The following is a 26,948-nucleotide window of genomic DNA, read 5'->3' on the forward strand; positions in this document are numbered from 1 at the left end:
TACATAATAGAGGAACACAAATGGAAAATGCATTCCCTACCTTTAATTAATTTACAGACTTATCAGGGATAGTCGAGTAGTCAAAATTACCATAAATCCTATGAAACATGGATAGGAGAAAAGAAAAGAACTATTTGATTTAGCTTAAGAAACTTGGAGAGGTAGTCAGGAAAAGTTTTCTAGTGACGTTGATGCTTGAATTTGAAGAATTAGGTTAAGAAGATGGGAATAGTATATGCAAAGACAACTAAGAACACTCCTCACTTCTCCAGGCATGTAAGAAGAAAAAGGAAATTATGTACAAGGGAGAAAATCAGGGCTGGCTTCAAACTTCTTTATGGCTACACTTAACACCAGAGAAGAGTACACTAGGAGTTCTATAAGAAAATAGTATTGCTTTTTGTTAAAAAAATTTTTTTTTAATGTTTTATTTATTTCTGAGGGAGAGAGAGACAGCGTGAGCAGGGGAGAGTCAGAGAGAGAGGGAGATACAGAATCTGAAAAAGGCTCCAGGCTCTGAGCTAGCTGTCAGCACAGAGCCTGATGTGGGGCTTGAACCCACGAACCATGAGATCATGACCTGAGCCGAAGTCGGATGCTTAACCGACTGAGCTATCCAGGCACCCCTAGAAAATAGTATTGTTAAGGGTTGAATTGTGTTCCCTGAAAACTTCTATTTTGAAGTCCTAACCTCTAGTACATCAGAGTGTGACCTTATTTGTAGACAGGGTATTTACAGAGGTAATCAAGTTAAGGTATGGTCATTTGAGTGAAACCTAATCTAGTATGATTGTTATCCTCACAGAATTGAGAAATGTGGACACAGAGATGGAAAAGATAATGTGAAGACACAGGGAGAAGATGGCCATAGACAAGTTAAAAAGAGAGGCCTCAAACAGATGCTTCCCTCATGGCCCTCAGTCCAAATCAGTCCTGCCTACATCTTGGTCTTCAACTTCTAGTCTCTAGAACTATTGATAATAAATGTCTGTTGTTTAAGCCACAATTTTTTGTACTTTGTAGTGGCAGTACAATGTAGCTATTGTATAGCTAGTGTAACTATCTTTCAGATTTATAGACAACAATATTCAACAAACAAGCATATAAGAACTCAGAGAATGTAGAACCCACAGGCTTTCTATAACAAAGAATATTTAAAGATTCAGTCAACCAGGTGATGAATGGAAGGTGAGATGAAAAATGGAGAAATTCTATTAGAAGTAGTGATAGTAACATTAAGATCCAATTGTGGAAATTATTGTTCCAGAATATCATCATAATGTTATTAACATTAGCAATATAAAAAAGTAATATAATACACTCTAGTTGGGAGGTGGGTGCTAATTTTCTAATCTTTCATAACACTGATTTAAAACATACCTGTACAGTTCCTGGCACATAGATGGTAACGTAAGTAATAGTTTGGAAATGCAATTTAAAGACACTGAAGTTGATATTTACAATTTGTAGTTACGAAGTGTTTTTGATTTGCATTTTTTGAAGAAAGATTTTTTTTAGATTTTTTCTTCTTTAATTTTTATATGCTTTTAATTGACAGAATGTTACTAACAATACAGATTGACAGGCAAACCAAAAGAAAGAGAAGTATTTGGTACCTTACTCTTTCAAGGAGATCAAGTCAGAGATTAGCCTAGTACGGTGAACAGTTGATTTCAGAAATGGTTCAGAACTAGTTAATAAGGAAGTCTAAGCTGGAGCATTCTTGAGATATTAAAGAGGAAAAGATGTGAATAAATCAAAGAAGAAAGATGTGCAGCTTCCATGAGGGTCTTCAACAAATATTTTTAGAAAAGGAAAGAAATAAATGTAAAGATGAGGTAGTTATAGATAAATTACTTTGAGACTAATACATACCTCTGGAACTGAAGCTTCCATCAGAGACAGTGGAGGAGGTACACATGCACCATCTTGTGCGATTTCCACTGGTTGATAGATAACCTCAGAAGGTTGCAGGTATAAGAATGGAGCAGAAGATGCAGGAGACTAAAACACAAAGGCATATTTCCATATCAACTATGATTAGTTATTTCAGTTAAAGCAAATAACTTAACCAAGAGATGACAGAAATATTTGGTTCATATCTTGCTGAAGTTCTTCCAGGAACAGTATAGAAGTATCTTAGCAACAAACAAGGACCTCCTGGTTGTTATAGATTCCAATTGTGTAGAGGTGATTAAAGAACTTTATCACTGGTAAATACTAAAGTTTCTTAATGTTTCAGAACCTCATTTATAAATTCAGATAATAATTATATTAAGATAATATATTAAAAGTTGTAATAATATAACTTACAGTGTTTAAATTGGCATAAATGCCTATTCTCAGCTTTGTGACTTCACATGGAAATGCATACTGTCATTAAATAGTCTTTTTGGTGGCATACGATTTGTATCAAGAGTTGAGAAATAGAATATTTAATAAGGAGCACAAGTCAAACTGAAGCAAAATATGAAGTAAAACTTGAAAAATGCTTTATTTTCCCAAAATATTAATAATAAAAAGTAATTTGCATGTTTATATAAGTACTCAGTTTTTTTTTAATGTTTTATTTATTTTTGAGAGAGAGAGACAGAGACAGCATGAGCAGGTGAGGGTCAGAGAGAGAGGGAGGCACAGAATCTGAAACAGCCTCCAGGCTCTGAGCTAGCTATCAGCAATGAGCCCAACACGGGGCTTGAACCCACGAACCGCGAGATCATGACCTGAGCCAAAGTCGGCCGTCCAACTGACTGAGCCACCCAGGCACTCCATAAGTACTCATTTCTTAATGAAATGCTTTCACTTACACGATCTCATGTGATATTCACAAAGATCAGGTAAAGAAATTTACAAAGGTATGGTATCATTATGTCCATGTTACAAATGGGGAAGCTTTCTTAGCTTAGTCAATAAATGAACTGCCAAAGGTTATCAGTTACTAAATAGAAAAGGAATATCTCAGATCTAGTTCTTCTGACTTTAATATTCATGTAGTCTTTACAAAAACACAATGAAAAAGGTTAATATTTACCTGAGGAACGCCCCACTGCCACTGTCCTGGTAGACACTGTGCAGGGGCCTAAAATGAAAAACAAAACAAACCCACCCACATTATAAACAAGGGTCAAAACTGGATATCTACATGCAAAGGAATGAAGTTGGATCCCTACACTTCAAAACTCTATACAAAAATTAACTCAAACTGGGTCAAAGACCTAAAAATGTAAGAGCTAAAACTATAAAACTCTTAGAAGAAAATATGTGTAAATCTTTGTGGGTTTGAATTAGGCAATTAAAAAAATTCATGAAAAGCAAAAGAAATAAAGCAACAAAAGAAAAAAGAGAGAAATTTGACTTAACTGGAATTAAAAATTTTTGTGTTACAAAGGATACCAAGGATGTGAAAATGAACTAAAGGATGGGAGAAAACATTTACAAATTATATATCTCATAAGCAATTTGCTTCTAGAATATATAAAGACCTGTTATAACTCAATAATAAAAGTAAAGTAACCCAAATTTAAAAATGGGTACAGGATATAAATAGACATTTCTCCAAAGAAGATATATAAAAATAGCCAATAAGCATATGTAAAGATATTCTACATCATTAGCCTTGGCTTATGGAAATAAATGTGATACCACTTTATATACACTATATCCACTAGAAAGGCTATAATAAAAAAAGTAGGTAAGTGTTGACAAGAATGTAGAGAAATAAGAATCCTCATAAACTGCTGGTGTGAGTGTAAAATGGTGCAGCCCTTTTGGAAAACAGTATGACACTTCCTCAAAACTTTAAACACAGAGATACCATATGACTTGGTGATTCTACTCCCAGGTAATAAGGCCTAAGATAAATGAAAACATAGGTCCACATAAAGATGTGTACAGGAATGATCATAGCAGTATTATGTGTAACAGACAAAAAGTGGGAACAACCCATATGTTTGTTATCTGATGAATAAACAAAATGTGTTATATCCATATAATGGAATATTACTCAAGCCATAAAAAGGAATGAAGTGCTGGTATATGCCATCACATGGATAAACCTTGAAAACATTATGTTAAATTAAAGAATCTAGTTAACAACTATATATAGTAGGTTAGATTTATATGAAATGTTCAGAAGCTACAAACACATAGAGATTACTGGTTGCCTATGGCTAGGAGTGGGAAGAAAGCAGAGTGACTGTTAATGGGTAGGTTTTTTTGCAGGGGAGAGGGGGTTGATTAAAATGTTCTAAAATTGACTGTGGTGTGGTTGCACAACTCTGTGAATTTAGTAAAAACCACTCTATTAACACATTTTAAAAAGCTGAATTGTATGCTATGTGAATTATATGTGAAAAAGCCATTATTTAAATAAAAGAGGGCCAAATTATTTAAGATATTTATTGTAAGATGACAATATAAGAGACTTTTACTTCTTAAATTAGTTTTATTATTTCTTAATAATAAATGTTTTATTCTTTATTTTCCATTTTTAATAAAGTCCTTTTTCATTATACAGTCAAAAACAGAAAGAGTAAGAAGACCCCATGGATCTACCATCTAAACCAAATCACTGTCAATTAATGCTAACTGCCTTCAATTACTAATGGATGACATCACTGTATTATAATGACCAAGATAATATATATAATATATATAGATATATAATATACAAACCAAGATAATATAATATATATTATATACATAATATATAATGTGAAGTCTATGTTCTGTATACTATATTCAAAAAGGCAGGATAATAAATAATCTCTTAAAATGTTTTAATAAAATATCTGAAATAAAATGATTTATAAAAAGTTTTTATACAAATGAAATCACTATCTACTTGTGAAGATAAATACTAATTAAACCATGCATTATCTGCTTTGACTAACAAAAACTACTAAAGCTACCAAGCTTAGAATTTATTAAAAAAAAAAAAGCTAGGAAAGATTCTTATCAAAGAGGTAATTCTTTCTTTTTAAAGAGGTAATTCTTATCAAAGAGGCAGAATGATGAATATATACCTGAAAAGAAATATGTGAGGTGAAATTTTTATTGTATTACAAAATATTATTTTGTTATAAACTGGTACTAAAATCTTTCCTGAGTAACATCTAGGTAATATAGTTCCAAGTGTATAATTGTATCAAGCAGAATACCAGAGTCAAAGTCTAAAGTTAAATTTTTTAGAAACTTTTATTTTTTTTAATGTTTTATTTATTTTTGAGAGAGAGACAGAGATAGCATGAGCAGGGGAGGGTCAGAGAGGGGGGGAGACACAGAATCTTAAGCAGGCTTCAGGCTCTGAGCTAGCTGTCAGCACAGAGCCCGACGCAGGGCTCCAACTCATGAACCGTGAGATCATGACCTGAGCTGAAGTTGGACGCTTACCTGACTGAGCCACCCAGGCACCCCTAGAAACTCTTAAGAATGTATTTGATATGTCAAGTGAGCTATAGCTAGCTGCATGTACTCAATTAATGAAGGAGGAGCTGGACTCAGTAGGGTACAAACAGAAGACAGCTCTATTCTTTCTCACCCCCTGACACTTTAAAAGTACTACGTTTAGCTTTTCTTCCTTGACCCTAGATAAAAATTAGGACAGATCACTTTTTGGGATGTGGCAGATTCCAAATAGTGACTCTCTAGTTAGGTAGTTTGCTGGCGTCTTTGGTGATCTCCCTGCTGAGAACTTCTAACTACAATTCTAGCCCTTGATTCTAGAAGTCTACTTCACACAGATTCTTTCTTTATTGGGGTCATCTTAAAATTTTTTGAAAAGGGTTTCTTCTGTGAGGTTCACATCTTGCTCTCCCATATAAAACTTTCATGTTGTGAGTAGAAGTTCAACACATTCCCACTGTAGTCTTCTCTCCTTCTCTCCAGGCTTTGCCTCCAGAGACTAGTTCAGCTGCTTCTTTGGATGTTTTTAGAAGAGGTCAGGTGCATTAAGCTCTTTTAGTCATTCTCTGATGTCCCCTTTACTTGGTTGAGAAGAAGGGGAAATGCCACAACATTCTAACAACTCTCTTATTCAAGAAAATCTTGCTACCAATCTCCCTCAGCAATCTCATCCTCCCCTCAATGTGTTCAAAGTAGACAATAAGCTAAGGGTCCTCAAACTGGTTTCACAATATTTGGATTGTCATGTTAAAAGGTGTCATGTTAAAAGAACTGATGTTCTGTCTTTGGGGCTTCTGCTAAACTTTTGAGGCAGCCTAGAAAAAGTGATACCATATATATATTTTAAATATATGCCATTAAGTTATTTTCATTTTTAGTAAGTGAAGGAAACACTTTAAATATTTTATATTTAGCATGGTAATAGAATTGATACATTTACCTATAAATAAAAATTATAGCATAATATAACATATGTTAACATATAATAATATAACAAATTTAAATAAATTTAAATTTTAAATTCTATTTAAAATTAATTCTCTCTCCCCAAACCCCAGTCTAATTCTATAAAGAATTCCAGTAAACTTAACACTTGATGTGGCTGTATTTTAAAAGTTCAAAAAAAAAAAAAAAAAAAGAAAGAAACGAAAATTCTCTTCCACTATTCCAGAAGTAGGAAAGAATGTGATTTTTATTTGTGAATGCTATAGACTAGAGGTTGGCTGGTTGGTTTTCCTGTAAAGGGCCAGAGAGTGAATATTTTAAGCTTTGCAGACCATAATATCTCTGTTAGAACTACTAAACTCTGTCATTGTAGTACAAAACCAGCCAGAGATAGTATATAAGTAAATACAAGATATGTAAACAAATCATCTATTTACAAAACACCAAAATAGTCTAGCATTATGGATCACTTATCACCAATCTCCCACAGAATTAATGAAAGAGTGCTGGTTAACTAAAAGAGGCTGTCATAAACCATAATGTATTACTTATTTTAATACAGATTATGTCATGTATAATAGCAAGGACGTAACATAATGTTAACAATAACATTAAAAAATTAGCCTGTGACTCTGAATGTGTTATCTATAGACTTTTTAGATTAAATGTTAGCCAATGACGCAAGAGTGACCTCATTACATTTGGTTAAATGAAGCAAACATTCAACTTTCTTGTATGATATTGTTTAGTTCCTCATATGAAAAAAACACTGTTATCAAGGCTTAACTATCTCATTTTAATTACTAGAGTTCTTGCAAGAGAAAGAGTGCACTGAAATTTACCCAAAAAAGGTCTGAAGATAATTTTCATTTTAATTTCATGTTTACCTGGTAGTGATATGCAGGTTGCTGATAAACTGGCTGAGCTACCATCACAGGGGAACTAGAGATAGAACGTGACTGTAAGAGGGAAAAAAATTGAAAACTTAATTTAGGCCTAGGAAAAAAATCTTTAAAATAGTTTATTATAAAATTTATCTCGAATTGTTACCTAAACCCAGTCAACTTGTGGTCTATGATTGGAAATGTCATTTTTCTATCTGTTATTGATAGAATTACCAATTCCACTTAAGTCTACTAAAATCATCACAGTAGCCCCACTTTTATTTGGTTTCATTTCCGTGGTAATGCTAAAACAATCACCAGACAAGTTGTTTTTCGTTCAGATTATGAAAATATAGTACTAAAAGAATATTAAAAAAAAAATGGCAGGTGGACTTAAGGTGACACTGGTCATGAGACCGGCAGTAGATGATGTTAACATAACATATAGAACTGAATAAATAATCACATCTGATTTTGCCACTGATTTCACACTACTTACAAAAAATTAAATCCTATTCCTTTGTTACACATTTAATTAAGGCCAAACATTTAAAAAAAAGTTTTTTAATGTTTTATTTCTGAGAGACAGAGAGAGACAGCATGAGCAGGGGAGGGTCAGAGAGAGAGGGAGATACAGAATCTGAAGCAGGCTCAAGGCTCTGAGCTGTCAGCACAGAGCCCAACACGGGACTCGAACCCATGAACTGTGAGATCATAACCTGAGCCGAAGTTGGATGCCCAACCGACTGAGCCATCCAGGCACCCCAAGGCCAAAGATTTCTTATTGAAGCATTTATCAAGTTCTATTTTATTAATTTGATATTTAAATGGGTTAATCATCCAGGGTGCCAGGGTGGCTCAGTTGGTTAAGTGTTCAACTCTTGATTTTGGCTCAGCTCACATTCTCCCAGTTCATGGGGTCAAGCCCTGCGTCTGTCTCTGTGCTGACAGTGTTGACCCTGCTTGGGAATCTCCCTCTGCCTCTCTCTCTCTGACCCTCTCATGCTTGTTTTCACACACACACATGTGTTGTCTCTTTCTCTCAATAAATAGAAATTTTAAAAAAATGAGTTAATCATTCAATAAACTTCAAGTGATTTACATATAACACTTGATTATTCAAAGTAATAGAGAAAATCCCAAATTAGATTATTTAAAACCAGACCACTAATAAAACAGGCAGATTGTATTATAAGATAGTTAAAATAAGCTTTAATGATATCAATTAAAATTCAATTTCTAATATGGGATCTAACTTGTTTTGTTTTAATGTGCACTGCACCACCCCACCCACAAAATGAAGAAAAGTACCATTGTACAATTTTCAGACTATCATATGCTAATAAAATTGTAAAGAGATTAACATTAGAAAAGAATAATATAATTTACTATATTAATTTAATTTCTAATAATAGATTAAAGGGGGAAAAAATCTCAGCAGCACAGAAAAAGCATTTGTTAAAATTCAGTACCCCTTATGCTAAAGTGAAATTAGTCAGAGAAAGATAAATATATGACTTCATTCATATGAGGAATTTAAGATATAAAACAGATGAACATAAGGGAAGCAAAAATAATATGAAAATAGGGAGGGGGACAAAACATAAGAGACTCTTAAATATAGAGAACAAAGAGAGGATTGCTGGAGGGGTGGTGGGAGGGAGGATGAACTAAATCGGTAAAGGGCATTAAGGGACCTATTCCTTAAATCATTGTTGTACTATATGCTAACCACCTTGGATGAAAATTAAAAAATTAATTAATTAATTATAAAATAAAATAAATATGCTTAAGGAAAAAAATTCAATACTCTTTCATGATACATTCAATACTCTTTCATTCTTTGCAAACAGAATATAAAACACCTTTCTTAATTGACTTGGGGCAATAATTCTCAATCAGGTCCGACCTTGTCCCTCTAGGGAACATTTGGCAATACTTTTGGTTTTTATAGATGTGAGGAGGCTAGGACACTGCTAAAAATCCAATGTACATGACAGCCTCCAACAACAAAGAATCATCTGGCCCAAAATGTCTGGTGCTGAGGTTGAGAGATCTTGGTTAAATCTAAGATTATCTTCCAAAACCTACAGTATATATGTGTGTGTGTGTATGTGTATATATACATATATACATTTATACATACATACATATGTATACATACATATACATATATAATATAAAGAATAGTGGTGAACCACTGAACTTGTTTCCTTTCTCAAGGACAAGGTCATGTTGTTATCATATAAATACTGTAGCAGAAACAATGTCAATGCAATAGCTTAATGGGAAAAAAAGGAGAAAAGAGCAGAAAAAAACAAGTACACTGAATAATAAATAATTGTCTATATGAGAGTTTTGAAGGGTTGCTGGTAGAATATTAACACTTAAAAATCAAAAGCATTACTACCCATCAGTTGCAACCTATTAGGAAATGTGATTTAAAAAAATGCCATTCTGAAAATCAATAAAAACTATTAAGTGCCAAGAATAAATCCTAAAAAAAGAAGTACTAAACTATTTCATGGAAAAAGAAAATTTTATGGGCAGATGGAAACGAAAGACCTGTTTGTGGATGGTAAAATTCAGTATTATACCTAAATTAATCTACATATTTAATGCAATTGTAATAAAAAGCCAACAAAGCCTTTTCACAGAATTGGACAAGCTAGATTATAACATTTATATTTATAAAAATAAAGACTGAAAGGTAGATGACAGACTCCTGAAGAAAAAAGTGATAGGCCTGCCCTATCAGATTTTAACACTAGTTCTAAAGCAACAGGAATGAAAACAGAATTCGGCAGGGGAAACAAATACACCAATGGAATAAGAAAACCAGAAGAACACCAGAAGAAAACCCCACTTCACCCCCACCCCAGAAATGTGGCATTTCACAGAGGATTCATTTCAAAACAGTGAAAGAGGATGAATTAGTCAATATATGAACTCCAGATTTAAGATCTAGATGTTGAAAACAGCAACATCACAGTATTTTACAAATAAAATATATTTTTATAAAATATAAAATAAATCTATATTCTAGTAATAAGGAAGTGTTTTTTAAAACAAGATACTAAAAGATAAAGCCATAAAGAAATAGAAATAACCTCCAATAGAAAATAAAATAACCCCACTGGACAAAGGATATGAAGAGGCACCTCAGAGAAAAAAGTGGAATGGCCAATAAATACATGAAATATGTTCAGTCTTACCAATAATTGAACAAATAAAATAACAACATACTATTTCATAATAACACTGGCAAAAATTTAAAATGAAAGGGTTGGCAGGTTATGGAGAAATTGCAGCTCTCATAAACTGTAAGCTAAAGTGTAAATTGGTATATTTGGAAAGCCATTGGGCAACATATAGTCAAAGATGTTTATATTCTATAATGTGAAATTTTACTTCTATGCATATATTATACCCTAGACTAAGATAGTGTGGTAGGGTCCCCTCCCTAAGGAGAGAATAAAGAAGAGAGAAAAGGAAAAAAAAAAAAACTTCAAGGTAACCTGGTTATGTGTCTATGTGACAACATCCCTCATGACATTGTAAACTGAGACCACTTAATGAGACTACTTGTTTGTGTGTGTTACGGGTTATAACTGACATATATCATATTAGTGTCATGTTAATCATACAATATGATTATATATATGCACATATATATTACAAAATGATAACATGACAATCACAGTCTAATTATCATCTATCACTACACATAGGCCATTTCCTTTTTTTTTTTTTTTAAGAGAGAGTGTGAGTTGGGGAAAAAGGCAGAGGGAGAGAAAGAGAGGGGCAGAGAGAGAGAGAGAGAGAGAGAGAGAGAGAAATAAGGCTCGATCCCATGCCCTTGGGATCATGACCTGAGCCAAAATCAAAAGTCAGCCCACAACACTTCCTATTCTTAAATGAAACCTACAGCTACAAAGTTTTACAAAATATATATCTAAAGTAAATCTATAATATTCTACAATACATAATATTCCTAAATTATTTAAAATTATGACAAATTTCAGGGGCACTTTGGTAGCTCAGATGATTAAGCATCTGACTTTGGCTCAAGTCATGATCCCACGGTTTGTGAGTTTAAGCCCCATGTCGGGCTCTGTGCTGACAACTCGGAGCCTGAAGCCTGCTTCAGATTCTGTGTCTCTGCCCCTCCCCCAACGACACTCTCAAAAATAAACACTAAGAAAATAAAATTATGACAAATTTTAGATATCATCTTAAAAATGAGTGAGACTATGTATAATTTTTCAGAAAATTTTTAGAGGATATAGAAGGAAAAACTTTGAAGACCACTTTCCTAGACAAACTCTCACACAATCCATACAAGAGCTGGATGTTCACTGTACTCTTGATTACAGAAAGAAACTTAATGGGGTGCCTGGGTGGCTCAGTTGTTTAAGTGTCCGACTTCAGCTCAGGTCATGATCTCACAGTTCGTGGGTTTGAGCCCTGCATCAGGCTCTGTGCTGTCCAGAGTGTTCGAGCCCCGCATCAGGCTCAGAACCTGGAGGCTGCTTCAGATTCTGTGTCTCCTCTCTCTGCCTCTCCTCCACTCATGCTCTCACTATGTCTCTCAAAAATAAATGTAAAAAAAAAAAAAGAAACTTAAAATGTCCATCAGTAGGGGAACATACACTGATATAATATTCCATTTGTAATGGAATATTATAAAATATTAAAATAAGTGAATTAGATATACTAGGACCACCATGGTTTAATCTCAAAAACATAATGTTGAATAGAAAAACTAGATTATTTACATAGTGTTTAAGAATCACCCCAAATAATACTACCTATTGTTTAAGGATACCTACATTTGTAGAAAAACCAAAAAATGATAGGAAATACATTCTGGTTATATATTCTGGATATATATGAGGAGAAAAAGAGGTAAGAAAGTGGGGGCAAGGAAATTTTAGCTGAATTTCTCATATTTTATTTCTCCCTATTGAATGAATGTAAGTAAATACGGCAAAATGTTAATCTATTAAATTTAAGTGGTAGCTACATGGCCGTTATTTTATTATTTGTGCTTGTCTGTGGTTGAAATATTTCAGAAATAAATATTTTGGGGCACCTGGGTGGCTCAGTTGGTTGGGCGTCCGATTTCGGCTCAGGTCATGATCTCACAGTTTGTGGGTTCGAGCCCCATGTCAGGTCTGTGCTGACAGCTAGCTCAGAGCCTGGAGCCTGCTTCAGATTCTGTCTCCTTCTCTCTCTGACCCTACCCTGCTCACGCTGTCTGTCTCTCTCTCTCTCAGAAATAAATAAAACATTAAAAAAAATTTAAAAAAGAAATAAATATTTTACAAAATCGACAGAATAGATGGAAAGTTTCAAAGATGAAAATTACTTACAGGCCAAGGTGGTGGGACAGAAGTTACCTCTGGAGTATGAAAATAAGCAACACCATTATGATAAGTATAAGGATATCCAGTTGAAGTTGTTAGATACATTGTTCCAGCTGCTGGCATTATACTGGAACCTAAAGCAAAGATTAATAATTGTTCAATTTATTTTTAAAATGGTAGTTTCTGAACATTTGAAAATGTTTATCTTAACACACCTATATAGTTATGGTAAAAATTGAATACTGCAAATTTAAAAAAAATTCCATATGTTAAAGTCTCTTTGAAGTATATATTTTCAAGCTTACTATCTTAGAGCTTTTATTAGCTAAATGCAAGAGAAAGAAACAAGTTCAATAAAGAATATTAAAAATTCATTAATTTAGATTTTAATACCAATGTAACAAAACACAAAGCTTAACAATTTAAATTGTCAGCAAGGTCATTATTTTTACAAATATAAATTATATATAAAGTTAACTGAAGACTATAGACACTATAATAAAGTTCTCAAGACCTTAGTAAGATCTATTATTTGTAAAAGGCCAAAGATGATGAAGTCAGTGAAACTGGAAAAGATTCCATACTTTCCTGAAGACATTTTGGTTCTACCCCACAAATTCTTTGGATCATGTTTGTTGCTGTTGCAAACATGACCACAAATCTTCCATGTGGTGAGTTCTGGGTCCCCATCTCTCTTCTCAGATCTAGTTATGTATATCCCTCCCCCCAAATTAAAAAAAATATATATGTTTTTGTCAGAACACTTGAAAAATTTATATAAGCCAAGTTATATTAAGTACTTGACTAGCAAATTTATGTAAATTACTGGAACTGGAAATCCAACCTTCCCCTATACCAGTGATTCTCAACATTTAACATACATTAGAATAACCTAGATAGCTTATTAGAATACAAATTCCAGGGCCACATGTGCAGAGATTTAGATTCAGTAAGTCTGGGATAGGGTCTGGAACTTTGACAGATTCCAAGTGAACTGTAACTGGCTGCAAACCACATGGTGAGTAGCACTGGCCTACCATTTTAAGCAGCACTACTGCTCTCAGCTTTTATATTTTCACTGTGTTTCATCTAGAATTGTTACTGCTTACTTTGGTGATTCTTAATTCCATCCTTTTGAGAATCTGATGAAAGCCATAGAGGTCTTTCTCAGATATATATACACACACTGAAACAAAATTTCCCTCCAAAGATAATCAAGGAACCACCGGTTTATCTGCTAAATGAATGAATCAATGGATGAATGAATGGATGGATGAATTTTAAGTCAGTACGATTACAGAGCATTGACCTTGGCTGGTGATACACCCAAAAAGAAAAAAGAAAAACAATGGACATATCATATGGATGTTAGGCTCTGGTGGGAAAGATAGTTATTAGCTAGCTACATAGTTGATTAATTAAATAGAATTTTGATAAAAACAGTAGGATGTAGTATACTCTATTATACTGGGTAGTATGAATGTTCCAGTTATATTTAATTTGTGAGGAAATGATGTTTGGGCTGAGCTTTAAAGAATGAATGGGATGGGAATGGAATGGCAAAGAACAGTCTAGGTAAAGGAAGTAAAGTGTATATCAGGAGTATGGTATATTCTGGAACTGAGAGAAGGCTATATGCCTAAAGCATGGGAAGAAAAGGAAAGGATAGTTCAAAATAAGCAGAAAATAACATGAGATGTGCACTTCTGAAAGAGCACTCTGGCTTCCTTGTGTATGATGGGTTGAAAGGTACCAAGAGTGGATTCAGAAAGACCAGTTAGGAGGCTTTTCCAGTAATCAAGGCAAGAAAAGTGGGTAGCTTAGACTAGAATGTCGGTAATGAAGATGGAAAAAAAGCAGCAGATTTGAGAAAAAATGGAGATAAGAATCTCCTGTATTTTGTAAATCTACTTTTATACTTAATATTTATTTGCAGAAAAGTATAATGAGCTTTGGAGACAACCTGTCCTGGATTTGAAGGCTGATGCTACCATTGGTTATATAGTTACTTACCATTATACTTCTCAAATCACCATCTGAAAGCATTCAGCATAGTGATTCATGGGTTTTTTGTTTGTTTGTTTTGTTTTGTTTTAGCAACTTGTATGTCATAATATGAACATTACCTACTGCTGGTGATAAAGAACAGTTACTGTATGTTACAGCTTAATTCTTGGAACCAACAAGAAAGAAGTATTAACCTACTGAAGACACTTCACTTAATCTTCTAAATTAACAAATAACTAAGTCAAAATTAAATTTGATTGACTGTTAACTTCTAAGTCAAAAACAGACCATCCAAATGAGTACAACTATTAATTTGTTAACAGATGTACAATAACCACTTAATGTTTTAAACATCCCAGTAGATACTAGGACACAACTAAGGAAGAATAGGAAAACTCAGTTACTAATTTTATTATCTCCTTCTAGCCAAAGATTGTTATAGAGTTTAATAAATACTTACATAGAAAGCTAATTGTAAAGATGCCTAATATAATAAATAGAAAGATTGAGGGAAAAAAGCAGAGTTGAAAACCTTACAGAAATTTGAGAAAGGCAAATAACTTAGCCAATTATTAAAGCTTCAGGAATTGTTCCCTCTGATAATCATGACGCATCTAGTTGGGCTATAGTACCTACCATGCAACTAGAGTTTCTGATACTGGTTCTTTATTTTTACTTTCAGTAGTTTAAATTTAAATTTCTAATTTTAAATTACTTTTCTAATTATGAAAATTTCTAATTAGTAATGCCAAATTACTTCTAATTATCTTTGTAATTTTAAATTATATTTTTATTTTAGAAGAGTTTTCCTTTAAAGATGTAACTATATGTAATATATGTAAGTGCCATTATTTGTGTAGAATTTTCCCTAGCCCTGAAAATCTAACATATATTAATTTGTGATAAGAAATATCATTTGACCACCAACATTGCTAAAATAACTTTATTAAATGAAAGAACTCTGACCTTTTAATGAAATTCTAGAGAAAGTCTAATATTTCAAAAAAGAACCATGTAAAAATACTGAAAAATACATTAGTTCTCAATACATACGAGGAATTCCTACTTGTTGTTTTCTTATTGCTGGACCAATGTTCAGTTTCTTATCTTTATAATTAAGTTTTTCAGCCTAGAATAAGAAAAAGCTTTTTTATTATTTTGGCACTACTGCTTTATAAAACCAATAGTAAAAAAACAGTAAGAAACATTTTAAAAATTCAGACCATAATATTTTTTGAAAGCAGCAAGAGTACTGGAAAGGGCAAAGTCTTTGAATATTAAAGATCTGGGTTTGAATCTTGGTTCCAATGCCCTGACCCTAGTTCTTTAATAGGAATACAGTCAAGCCTCTATTCGTAGATCCCATATTTGGGAATTCACCTACTTACTAAAATTATTTGTAACCCCAAATTCAATACTTGTGGTAATTTAGTGGTTACTAGTGGACATGGGCAGAGAGGTGAAAATTTTGAATTGCATGACATATATGGTCTCAGCTAAGGTCAAACAAGGCAATACTCTTCTTGTTTCAGCTTTTACAGTGAAAACAAGGGTTCATTTCATGTTCTATTTAGTGTCATGTTTTTTTGCATTTTTGTGTTTTATGTTGGTGATTTTGCCATATTTTTTATTTTGTTATTTAAAATGGCCCTCAAGTGTGGTGCTGAAGTGCTAGCTAGTGTTCCCATGCCCAAGAAGAATGTCATTTACCTCATGGAGAAAATATGTGTTAAATGGGTTTAATTCAGGTATGTGTTATATAGGACTGTTGAACAGGAGTTGAATGTTATTGAATTAACAATATATTTAACATGATGTCTTTTAACAGAAACACACATAAAACAAAGTTATGTATTAATTGGTTAGAGATAATGTAGGGGCATCTGGATGGCTCAGATGGTTAAGCGTCTGACTTCAGCTCAGGTCAGATCTCACAGGTTCCTGAGTTTAAGCCCTGTGTCAGGCTCTGCACGGACAGCTCAGAGCCTGCTTCAGATTCACTGCCTCCCTCTCTTTCTGCCTTCACCCTGCTCGTGCTCTCTCTTTCAAAAATAAATAAACATTAAAAAAGAATAATGTACCCAGAAACTTGTGGGAACCTAGTCTTGTATTTCTTCTAGCAGTCCAATATTTGCCAATTCAAAGTTCATAGTGACACAGAACATAACTGCTATAAATAATAAGGATCAGCTGCATATGATTTAGTAATATACAATTCAAACTATTTTTTCCTTAAAAAATTAACTGTTATATCTACCAAATTTAATTATTACACTGAACTTCAGGCTATAGACTTCTTATATGAATGTTCTTAGTTTATATAAAGTTCTTCACGGGAGGGAAGTAATCTCAGATAATTTCACTCTAGTGTTGTAGTGATTTTAGGAATTCAAAGTGCTATTAACTAACACTTCAGAAAAAATATATCCCCAAGTTCTTGGTTTACGCAAATAAAGTAAAAAATTATATTACAAGTTGACAAACGTATGCAATGATTTAGAATTTGTTTTTTTATTGATAAAATTTCTGTTTAATCTTTTTTTAAAAAAGATTTTTTTAAAGGTAATCTCTATACCTAACCTGGGGCTCAGACCTACAGCCCTAAGATCAAGAGGTGCATGCTCCACTGACTCAGCCAGGTACCCCTGTTTAATCTTAAAAAAATTTTTTTTTAAATTTTAGACAGAGGGGGCGCCTGGGTGGCTCAGTCAGTTAAGCGTCTGACTTCAGCTCAGGTCATGATCGCACGATTTGTGGGTTGGAGACCCGTGTAAGGCTTTGTGCTGACAGCTATGAGCCTGGAGCCTGTCTTTAGATTGTGTGCCTCCCTCTCTCTCTGACCCTCTCCTGCTCATGCTGTCTCTAACTCTCTCTCTCAAAAATAAATTAAAAAAATTAAATTTTAGACAGAGAGAGAAAGAGTGCGCGCGCGAGAGAGAGCATATGAGCAGGGTTCGGGACAGAGGGAGAGAGAGAGAATCCCAAGCAGGCTTCACCCTCAGTGTGGAGCCTGATGCAGGGCTCTATTCCATGACCCTGTGATCATGAGCTGAGCCGAAATCAAGAGTTGACCACTCAACTAATTGAGCTACCTAGGAGTCCTTAATCTTTTTTTAACTCAATTTTTTTCGGAGACCAATGTCTATCTTAAGATGCAAATAAAAATTTTTTTCTAGCAATTGATCATTGTACTGGAACGCTAATACTAAAATAAATATCTTAAAGGATTAGTTTCAGAGAAGTTCCAGAAAAGGAAGTTGAATACATCAAGAGATCTTACCTCTTGTAAAATTTTTTGTGCATCTTCTTGTGTTTCAAAAGTGACGAAACCATACCTAAATAAATACATTACTTTCTTAGAACATTAGAGTTATACTAGGATTATTATTTTTTTTTTCTTTTAAGAATGGGCCACTGTAGGAGTGAACAGTTTTCTATGGTGTCCAGCATGCAAAATTTAAGAGAATAAATCAGGAAAGCATGAAGGATTCATGTTCTGGCTTACAAATTAGTATGTAATAAATTTTAGTACAGAGCCATAATCATTTTTTAAAATAATAGAAGTTTGACTTAAATAGGAATCAGAGTAGGGAAAAAAAACTTTAAAAAAATTCCAACACAATTTTTTTTATATTGGTAAATGTTTATATGGATGTATTATTTATTATTAGGACATATAAACTGATAATGCAATCACTAGTATTTCCCAAACATAAATCAATTAAAAATATGTATATCCCAGAGTTTCTATCTGCTTTTCAAGTATAATTATTACCTCCAGAGTACAATTCATATAATGTTCAAGATACAAATATATTTTGTATGCAATGTCCAAAAGACAAAACAGATAAATAAAAAGATATGAAAGAAATAAAAAGTATCCCCCTGCCAAGCACAATTTCTACTTAGATAACTTAAGGAAACTAGAGTAGGGTTAAGTATCTTGACTACAATTTTATTCAACTCATAGTTACTGTATTATATAAAGTTTCTTCTTCTAACAAAGGAATTTCTCTTTTTCTACTTGCCCAAACATTAAGCAAGGATTAAGGAAATATTTTTACACTAAATTCTTGATAGAGCACATACACCACCCAGTGGAAAAGGCATGAAATACAGTTTACATATCTATATTTTCAGTGGTAAAAAGTGGATATTACCAAAATATTGCAAATTCTATTAACCAAATACAAAAGCTACAATCTCACTTTTTCCTAATACTATTTGAAGTATCAGGAAATATCTGAAGAAGTATCTCATTTGTTTAAAAGTAACCTCTCTGCAGGATCCCCATCTCTTCTAAAGTGCTCACCTGACAAACATGGTTTTTTTGTCTCCAATAGAATTTTCTATCCACCTAATTAGTCCTTTCTCTTATGTATGGCCTGTCTCTCTTTCAAGAAAATAGACATAATCCTTTACTGACCTCCGCTCTCTTACCCATTTCTACTTTGCTGTCAAACTTCTTAAGTAAGTACACTATGTAAGCTACCTCTTCTCTGAAATTTGGCTTTTTTATAAACCAATCCATTGCAACAGCTCTAAGGTCATTAGCCATTTCCAGAAAAATCCTACTTATTTCTTCTCAATTTTTATTCTCTTTGATTTGGCAATTAAAAATCATTCTCATTAGAGTTATATTTCTCAGGTTAGTTCCTTATTTGGGTTTCTGTGTCTAATGCAGGCATACAATTCCAAGAGTATCTGATTCCTTTAGCTTCTGGTTCCTTAGCTACTGGACATTAGTTACTCAACATTAAATGCTTGCTACCTAACATGGTTCCTCAGGCAATGCAAGAATAACTTCCTAACAAATTAAGGAATATTATAGTGTCCTACCCCACTCCAAAATACACACACACATCCACACACAATGGAGATTAAAGGCAAGAAGAATGAAGAGGGCATGAAATTCTCTTTTTTAAAAATGGAATCAAAGCAAGTTAGCGTACCAAACCTAGTAATCCAATAAAAATACAATTCTTAATTCTATGTACTATCTATAGTGATACTAACCCTTTGGACACTCCAGCTCTGTCATTTACAATCTTCACTTCTTTTACAGACCCATACTGGGAAAAAAATTTTCTCAAATCATTTTCATTTGTCTAATGGCATAAAAGGAAAACACAAAAAATTGCTTTTAATAGCTTTTTAAATAGCTTCTAATTGCTAAAAAATGAAACAAGTCTTATGCTTGTTTTGGAGACAGAAAAGATTATAAACAAATAGTAATATAAATATAAGAATGCCTCTCAGCATAAAACAGTACATAAAACCACTGAATTATTAAAATCAATGTAAATACATTGCTTTATGCAGTAACTATGTTGTTAAACTATTACAATCAATGAAAAAGTTTTAAGCTGAATTACTTTAAAAACAAAAAGAAAGTTCATTCATATTTAAAGGAATTCTTGTTTTACAGTTAAAAAAATATGAATTAGACATGGCTATAATGATAGAAAGGGCATATTACTACTGGTTTTTGTGGCTCAGAGAGGCCCTAGGTCATGGCAGTGGAACTAAGTTGTTGCTGTATACCAGTCCCTGTATTTTAATCAGCAGTCTCCAGGAAGAGTAAGATCTAAGGAAAGAAATATATTTCTAAAAGTACTTTAACTCAATTTGGGATGTCAATGAATATACATTTCACTGACATGTATTTCAATATACATTTCAGCTAAGTAATGACATTATAATATTCAAAATAAAAATTTGAGTCATCATTGGACTTGTATATCTACAAAGATGGTTTTAACTGCAATAGTCTCATAATACACTCATTTAACCTTTTCCTACAATATTCACACTAAATTCATTGTAATTTCATTTTCTGGTTCAGGTATAACTAGCCCATGGAAACTTTAACTACCTTTAGAAAAAAATTTTCTTTATATACACAAAAAAAGACATGTCCAACAGCAGTACTATGCCTCTTATATACATTATCGGGTTTTAGTTGATAACCTACAGCCTGCTAGACTAGATGATGACAAATACTGAGATAATCTAAGAATAACTAGATGCTTCTTATTTCAATAAACTCAAAATGGAACCAATGACAGAAAAATTTGTTAGAGATTTGAAAATAATTCAAACTATTCTCTGATAGAAGAATCACTAGTTCAATTTTGCAGGTTTTCAATTTTTAGTTGAAAAATAAGGAGACAGAAAGTCAAGATGATTAAGTATCAAGAGGGATAGGCTACAAGCTTCTAAAGAGAAGAATTTTTAAAAGTTTGACACTGTTTGCTACTACAGTAAACTATTGCCTAGTTGTCATTTGTCTATGGTTTTGGAAAAGGTATAGGTATCAGGGAGGAAACCCTAGCCATTACCTTAAAGGTATAACTGCGTTGTAACAATGGCCCCTTAAGTTCATGATGTAGTTGACAAATGTTTCCATTTATTAATAATTTATTTAAAAATATACTGTTTATAATATAAATTATTTCTGAACAAGAATACTCAACTTGAATATTTATGGTCAGCCATTAATATTTTTGATAGAAAATCTTTTTAAAAATAAACATTTCATTAGAAATCATTTTTCTTTATTTTTAGTGAACCAATCACATACTTGCTTTAGAATCCTTTTTTTGACAAGTACACAAATACAGTATGTGTATCATTTCTCTTGAGCAGAAAAAAAGTAATTTCATCCAAACTGCAAAAGATTGATTATAGGGAAATAGCAATAACTGTCAAAAGTCATAGCCTAATAGCACAATTTTTTTTAATTACAAAAGACAACTATTCCTGTAATTTCCAATATGTAATACTGAAACTTGGAAATCTTTCTATATATCTACTTAGAAGTAAGGATATTCCACTTAAAATAGCATGTGCATCTTTTCTATAGGTGTTTACTACTACCTCCCAAATGGGGGTGCTAAAACATCTCACAAACTAAGTTTCTCTGAAAGAGTGAAATGGCTGATTACATTCCTAAAATGTATTAATGTTAAGATGCTTTATTCTGGGGGCACCTGGGTGGCTCAGTCGGTTAAGGGTCTGACTTCGGCTCAGGTCATGATCTCATGGTTCATGGAATAGAGCCCTACATTGGGCTCTGTGCTGACAGCTAGCTCAGAGCCTGGAGCCTGTCTTCGGATTCTGTGTCTCCCTCTTTCTCTGACCCTCCCCTGCTCACGCTGTCTCTAATTCTCTCTCAAAAATAAATAAAACATTAAAAATATTTTTTAAAAAAGATGCTTTATTCTGACAAGACACAGGCTTTTTTTTTTTTTCGTGATCAGATTCTAAATTAGATGATAGAAAAATATTTGTGAAAGATGGAAGTTTAGGAAGTTACTCAGTAGGAACTTGAGAATAAAGTTGGGATACAGAAACAAATTCATAGGACTAAATTTGTGTTTTTTTAAAAACTGAGGGGCACCTGGGTGGCTCAGCCAGTTATGCATCTGACTTTGGCTCAGGTCATGATCTCACGGTTCATAGGTTCCAGCCCCACATCCGGCTCTGTGCTGACAGATCAGAGCCTGGAGCCTGCCTCGGTATGTCTCCCTCTCTCTCTGACCCTCCCCTGCTCACACTGTCTCTCTCTCTCTCTCTCTCTCTCTCAGAAATAAATAAAACATTTTCGAACTTTTTTAAATAAAAATTGAGTCTTTTTTTGGAAATTATTATCATGCATTATTTGTTTTTTTTTGAGTATGATGTAATAAAGTATAATTAGTGTGGTATGGTGGAATAAAGAATATGGAACTATGAGTCAAAATACTGGGATTCTAGTCTTCACTCTGTCACGAAGAAGCTAGGAGCCTATAGATACATCAATGATCCTCAGTTTCCTTGTATGTGAAATTACATATATTCTATTTAACCAACACTGCTATTGAAAAGATTCTTTATAATAAGACAATGTGAAACCTACTAATCATTATGGAAATAGCAAATGTTATTTTTGTAGCTGTACAAAAAATTTTTGAGAAATAAAATAACTTCTAATGCAAAAAATACACTATGTTGCATGCATAAATAGGTACCTTAAAGTCAATTCCTCCTACAAAGATGCGATTAGGGATCACTGTTCCATATCTTGGGGCACTTGTTGGGTTATTCAAAGGCACAGGTGACACAGGATTAGGGGATGGAGATAACGAATCTGTTTGCGTCTGATTTGATGTTTGCTGTAAAATAAAATTCTTTTAAACTTTTAGCATTGGGTAGAAGTTTTGATGTAGGCTGAAAACATATATCTTTCAAAAAGATGAGTCATTTAGACAAAATGTAATATTTTAGACTTAAATTTTATTCTAATATCATGAAGATTATAATTAGAAATACTTTTTTTCTCAACAAAATTTTCCCAACAAAAATATGGGAAATGTAGAATCTACTCTGCTACAGAGAAAATCTTGAATATATTATTTAAAATGATTCTGTTAATTATTAATAAATATACTATTAAATATTATAAATATTGAGAAATATTAAACTCAAAAAAGAGAAAGAGAAAAGCAGCCCTGGACAGCTGGGAGTTGGCCTAGGACCTACAGCTAGGCTATGGTTGTTCTCTTGTTGTTCTCAGACATTAGGCAAAGTTACTCTGTGATTGTGATGGATTGATAAAAACAAGACCATTCCATAATCATGTCTGAACTCTGACAAAAAACAAAAGCATTATCCAAACCACAAGAATGACCAAACATCCCTCTTTTCCGGCTGATATATGTTACTGCTCCTTCTTTATCAATCACAGCTTTGGCTATTTTTCTTGCCTTCTAGATAGGAATTAGCATACCCAATCATAGAATTACTCCCACTTTCTGACCACATGCATCTCACAGTAAAGCCCTTCTTCCTTAAACCCTCTCTAAAAAGAGCTTACCACAAATCTAAATCCCATAGGAAGTACTTTTCTAACACACTCTTACTGAGAGGCTCCATGGTGTATGCTCTTCCTTGTGGCAACAATTCAATACACCCAACTTTAGTGAACTACAGGTATGTTCCTGATAGTCTTTGGCGAAAGGGCATTGACAAGTTGATAAATCTGACATTCAAGTTTAGTGTTTTTTAACTCTAAAGTCAAAGTTTTAAATGCACTTGTCAATTGGAAGATTGAACTGATTTTGTAAAGTAAAACAAATTTACATACTTGTATCTTATAGGCATAAATGTTTATACCAAAGATTGAGCTCAATACATATATATTCATGATTCTAAGTTGGGGGCCTAATTTAGATTTTACTGACTATATATTAACACATATACCTTTGCACAATGGCAAGATGGTAAACCCTTAACAAACAACTGAAAAAAAAGAAGACTTGAGAATAGAATTTTGAAGAGAAACCAATTTAAGCACTTGCTAATTATTTTCCTTCTGAGAACACTAAACAGGCTTCTCAGACAGTCTAACATACTAAATGAGTACACTTCAAAATGCTTGCAGTTCATAATTTCAATTCTCTGAGAAACAAATACATGAAAATGAATTTCCAACATAGATAATGGAGTTGTTCTTTTTCATAGTTGCTCTCCTGTCTCACTTAATTGTTCAATAAAACCATGATCCCTAAGTTAATCTCTTCAAGATATATGAAGAGAAGTCATTTCAAGAGAAATGACTAGGCCAGTAGTGACTATGGGGCTACAAGGCTGGACTTTACTGGGTTCTATTCTGCATTTAGTGTTAAGGGGGAATAACACAAACTCCCTAATAAGGGAGCTCATAATGACACCCGTTAAACCATAGAAAAATCATCACATTTAATAACTGCTATGTTGTAGTTTCCAATTAAAGAAATTGGGAATCCAATCTTAAAAGCATTCTCTCTGGGCATTTGGAGGTTATTTATAACTTCAGTCACTTATAGGATGTAATGCAGAGTATGGTTGATTTTGGGATGTTTAGTTTTATGTTTCAATTGTGGATATGCAATGCTAGATATAACAGCACAGCTCTAGTAGATATAATCTTGTCTGTTTAGAAAGTGTAAAATTTTAAAAATCAGTCTTAATGAAATTTTCTTCTTAAAAACGAGTTCAACAGATGAATTCATTTGTTCTCCAATTTAAAAACAAAATCAATTCCATTATTTTTCACTGAGAGAGGGAATGAACAAAAGTGAACAAGTGCTTTTCTTTATCTTGAGAAACTAGTTAGAGGATACTAAGAAAGGAAAAACATCAACTTTTTATATCCTGCTCATTGCGTTTTCGTTTCTAAGGCTCCTGCTGTACTGTGGGTTTCTACTACCTTATTTTTCTTCTTACCACCTATCACTTTCCAACATACTATATAATTTACTTATGTTTATTGTCTACCACTTTCAAATATAGTGCAATGTTCATATGGGAAGGGATTTTTGCCTATTTTGTTCACTGATCATCTAAAGTAGAAATGGTACATAGCAGGTGTTCAATAAATATTTGTTGAACAAACGAACAAAGGAATGAATCACTTCTTCCTGCTCATGATATCCCAACCATTAGGTTGAGGGTTTAAGAATAAAGTATGAAAAGAACCTAGAAAATATCTTAAACTAGCAGAGGCAAGGCTCAAGCAGAAGCATCTCAATTCCTCAGAGAAGGTCAGCAATGCACTGAATTAAACAACAAAGCCTCAGATTCCACCGGCAATATTTCGCAAACGTACGAAAAGCACTTAGGTGCTATTATTTGGTTAGAAGTAAGGGTCTAGCTTAGCAAAACTTCTAGCACTAAAGAGTTATTAAAAACTTCCTTCAAAGTAATGTGCCCTCACTGCCTCCTTCCCTTGAGAATTAACCTCGAAATCTATCATCCACTTTGCCAACGAAGACAACGGGAAGAGGGCAGGCTAACCGTCGCGGTCAAGGCCTCGAAGCTCCTTCCCCTCCGAGGCCAGCAAGCTGAGGCGCTGGAGGATATAGCCGCTGCGACAACTTCCTCGGGTTCTCTCGGGTCATCATGAACTTGGGCACTGACACGAGGATCCACCCCCTCCCCACCAAAGTGCGGGAGGGAAAAGAAGGCTAGCCAGCGAGAAATTTTGCCCCGCANCAGTGGCGGGAACCCTCAACGGCACCGACCAGACGGCGGCCTCGAGCGCCGGCAACCCCTCGGCCCTCACGTGGAGCGCGCTGATTGGCTGGCAGCGGGGAGCGGGGTGGGTCCCTGCGGCACCTTGCCTCAGCGCCGAGTCTCCTCAGGCCTGCTCTGTCTCCCGCCCCTCCCCCACCCGGCCCTCAGCGTCTCGGGAGCGCACCCCGTGTTAGAGTGTCCGGGTCCGTCGAGGGCCACGGTGCCCCTCCCCCCACCTCCAGGTCTCTCCGGCCTTCCGGTCCCCACTGACTAGCCGGGCAGAGGCGGCGTCAGCCACGCCAGCAACTCCTCGTGGTGGTCGTCTGGGCGGAAACCGGCCAGAGCGAGCGTCAAAGACGCCGCNTCCGAGGTCCCCCAACCAGCCTACACCCGGTCCAGGCCTGGGGGGGGGTCCCACCTTCCCGACTCCACGACCCGACCAGACAGGGCCTGCAGGCAGGCCGCTCTTCGCGGTGGTCGATGGGGCATCCTGTCCACGTTTCTTCCCGACAAAATAGCGGGCGTTTGGGCCCTAGACCTCACTCTTCCAGCCCCTCACGAACGAAGTCCACGTTGCTCCTTCCCCCTGCTATCCCGGAGCCGGAGGCCCTGCCTGCTGTACTCACCGCCCCGGACTCGGTCTCCATCTTCCTCTACGCTCTTCAGAACCCGGGGGAAAGGATCAGAAACCTGAAGTTTGAAAGAACCTTCACACCAAAGAAGCAACACCACGTTTCCCGACGGACGCTCCCCCTGGCGGCGACGGCGGCAGTGGCAGCTTCAGGGGCGCAGGCTCGGACCCGGGACCTGAACCTGCCACCCGGGGGGGTGGGGAAGAGCAGGAGACGTCGCCTCGGCCGGCGGGGCGGGCGGGCGCAGCAAGCCGGGGAGAGGCGCGACGCGGGCGGGCGGTTTCGGCTGTGGCCCGTGGTCTCGGAGCTGGGCTGTGGGGCGGGCGTGTGGTGTGCAGACGAGGGCTCGGCTCTGGGGCCACTCTCGCCTGCTTTCGGACGGCTGGGGAGGAGAGAGCGAACGGCTATGCAAAGCACCATGCGCCGCACACCTTCCTCTCTCCCCTTTGGAGAAAAGTCGGCGTCTGGGACTGGTGGGTTTCGAGAGGTTGACGTGACCTCTGGCTTTACTAAGTAGCAAGAGGCCAGTTGAGGGGCGACTTCGGAAGGCTGGTGCAGGGCGAGGAGGGCGGTTTCCAGAGTGAAACTCTGACCCCCCGGGCCTGACGCGCCAAACTCGGGGACTCCCGAGAAGCCTGGGGCTCCGCGCTGCACCTGTTGTCGCCGTCACT

The 26,948-nt window shown here is 35.2% G+C and overlaps 1 protein-coding gene across 1 annotated transcript in view; it reads right to left on the minus strand.

Annotated features, from left to right (window-relative positions):
- Window positions 1–26,325, minus strand: part of BOLL (boule RNA binding protein) — a 36,189-nt gene extending 9,864 nt beyond the window's left edge. The window contains exons 1-9 of the mRNA XM_077745773.1: window positions 26,272–26,325; window positions 22,621–22,764; window positions 19,625–19,716; window positions 17,889–17,943; window positions 15,662–15,737; window positions 12,608–12,735; window positions 7,236–7,307; window positions 3,032–3,079; window positions 1,876–2,004 (exon numbers count right to left, since the gene is read on the minus strand). Of these exons, the coding sequence (XP_077601899.1) occupies window positions 1,876–2,004; window positions 3,032–3,079; window positions 7,236–7,307; window positions 12,608–12,735; window positions 15,662–15,737; window positions 17,889–17,943; window positions 19,625–19,716; window positions 22,621–22,764; window positions 26,272–26,292 (765 nt within the window). The 5' untranslated portion in view covers window positions 26,293–26,325. The remainder of the gene's footprint in view (window positions 1–1,875; window positions 2,005–3,031; window positions 3,080–7,235; window positions 7,308–12,607; window positions 12,736–15,661; window positions 15,738–17,888; window positions 17,944–19,624; window positions 19,717–22,620; window positions 22,765–26,271) is intronic.
- Window positions 26,326–26,948: the final 623 nt, after the last annotated feature.

This window comes from Crocuta crocuta, unplaced genomic scaffold (genome assembly GCF_008692635.1).
Source record: "Crocuta crocuta isolate KB4526 unplaced genomic scaffold, BGI_CrCroc_1.0 scaffold564, whole genome shotgun sequence".
Classification (NCBI taxonomy): domain Eukaryota; kingdom Metazoa; phylum Chordata; class Mammalia; order Carnivora; family Hyaenidae; genus Crocuta; species Crocuta crocuta.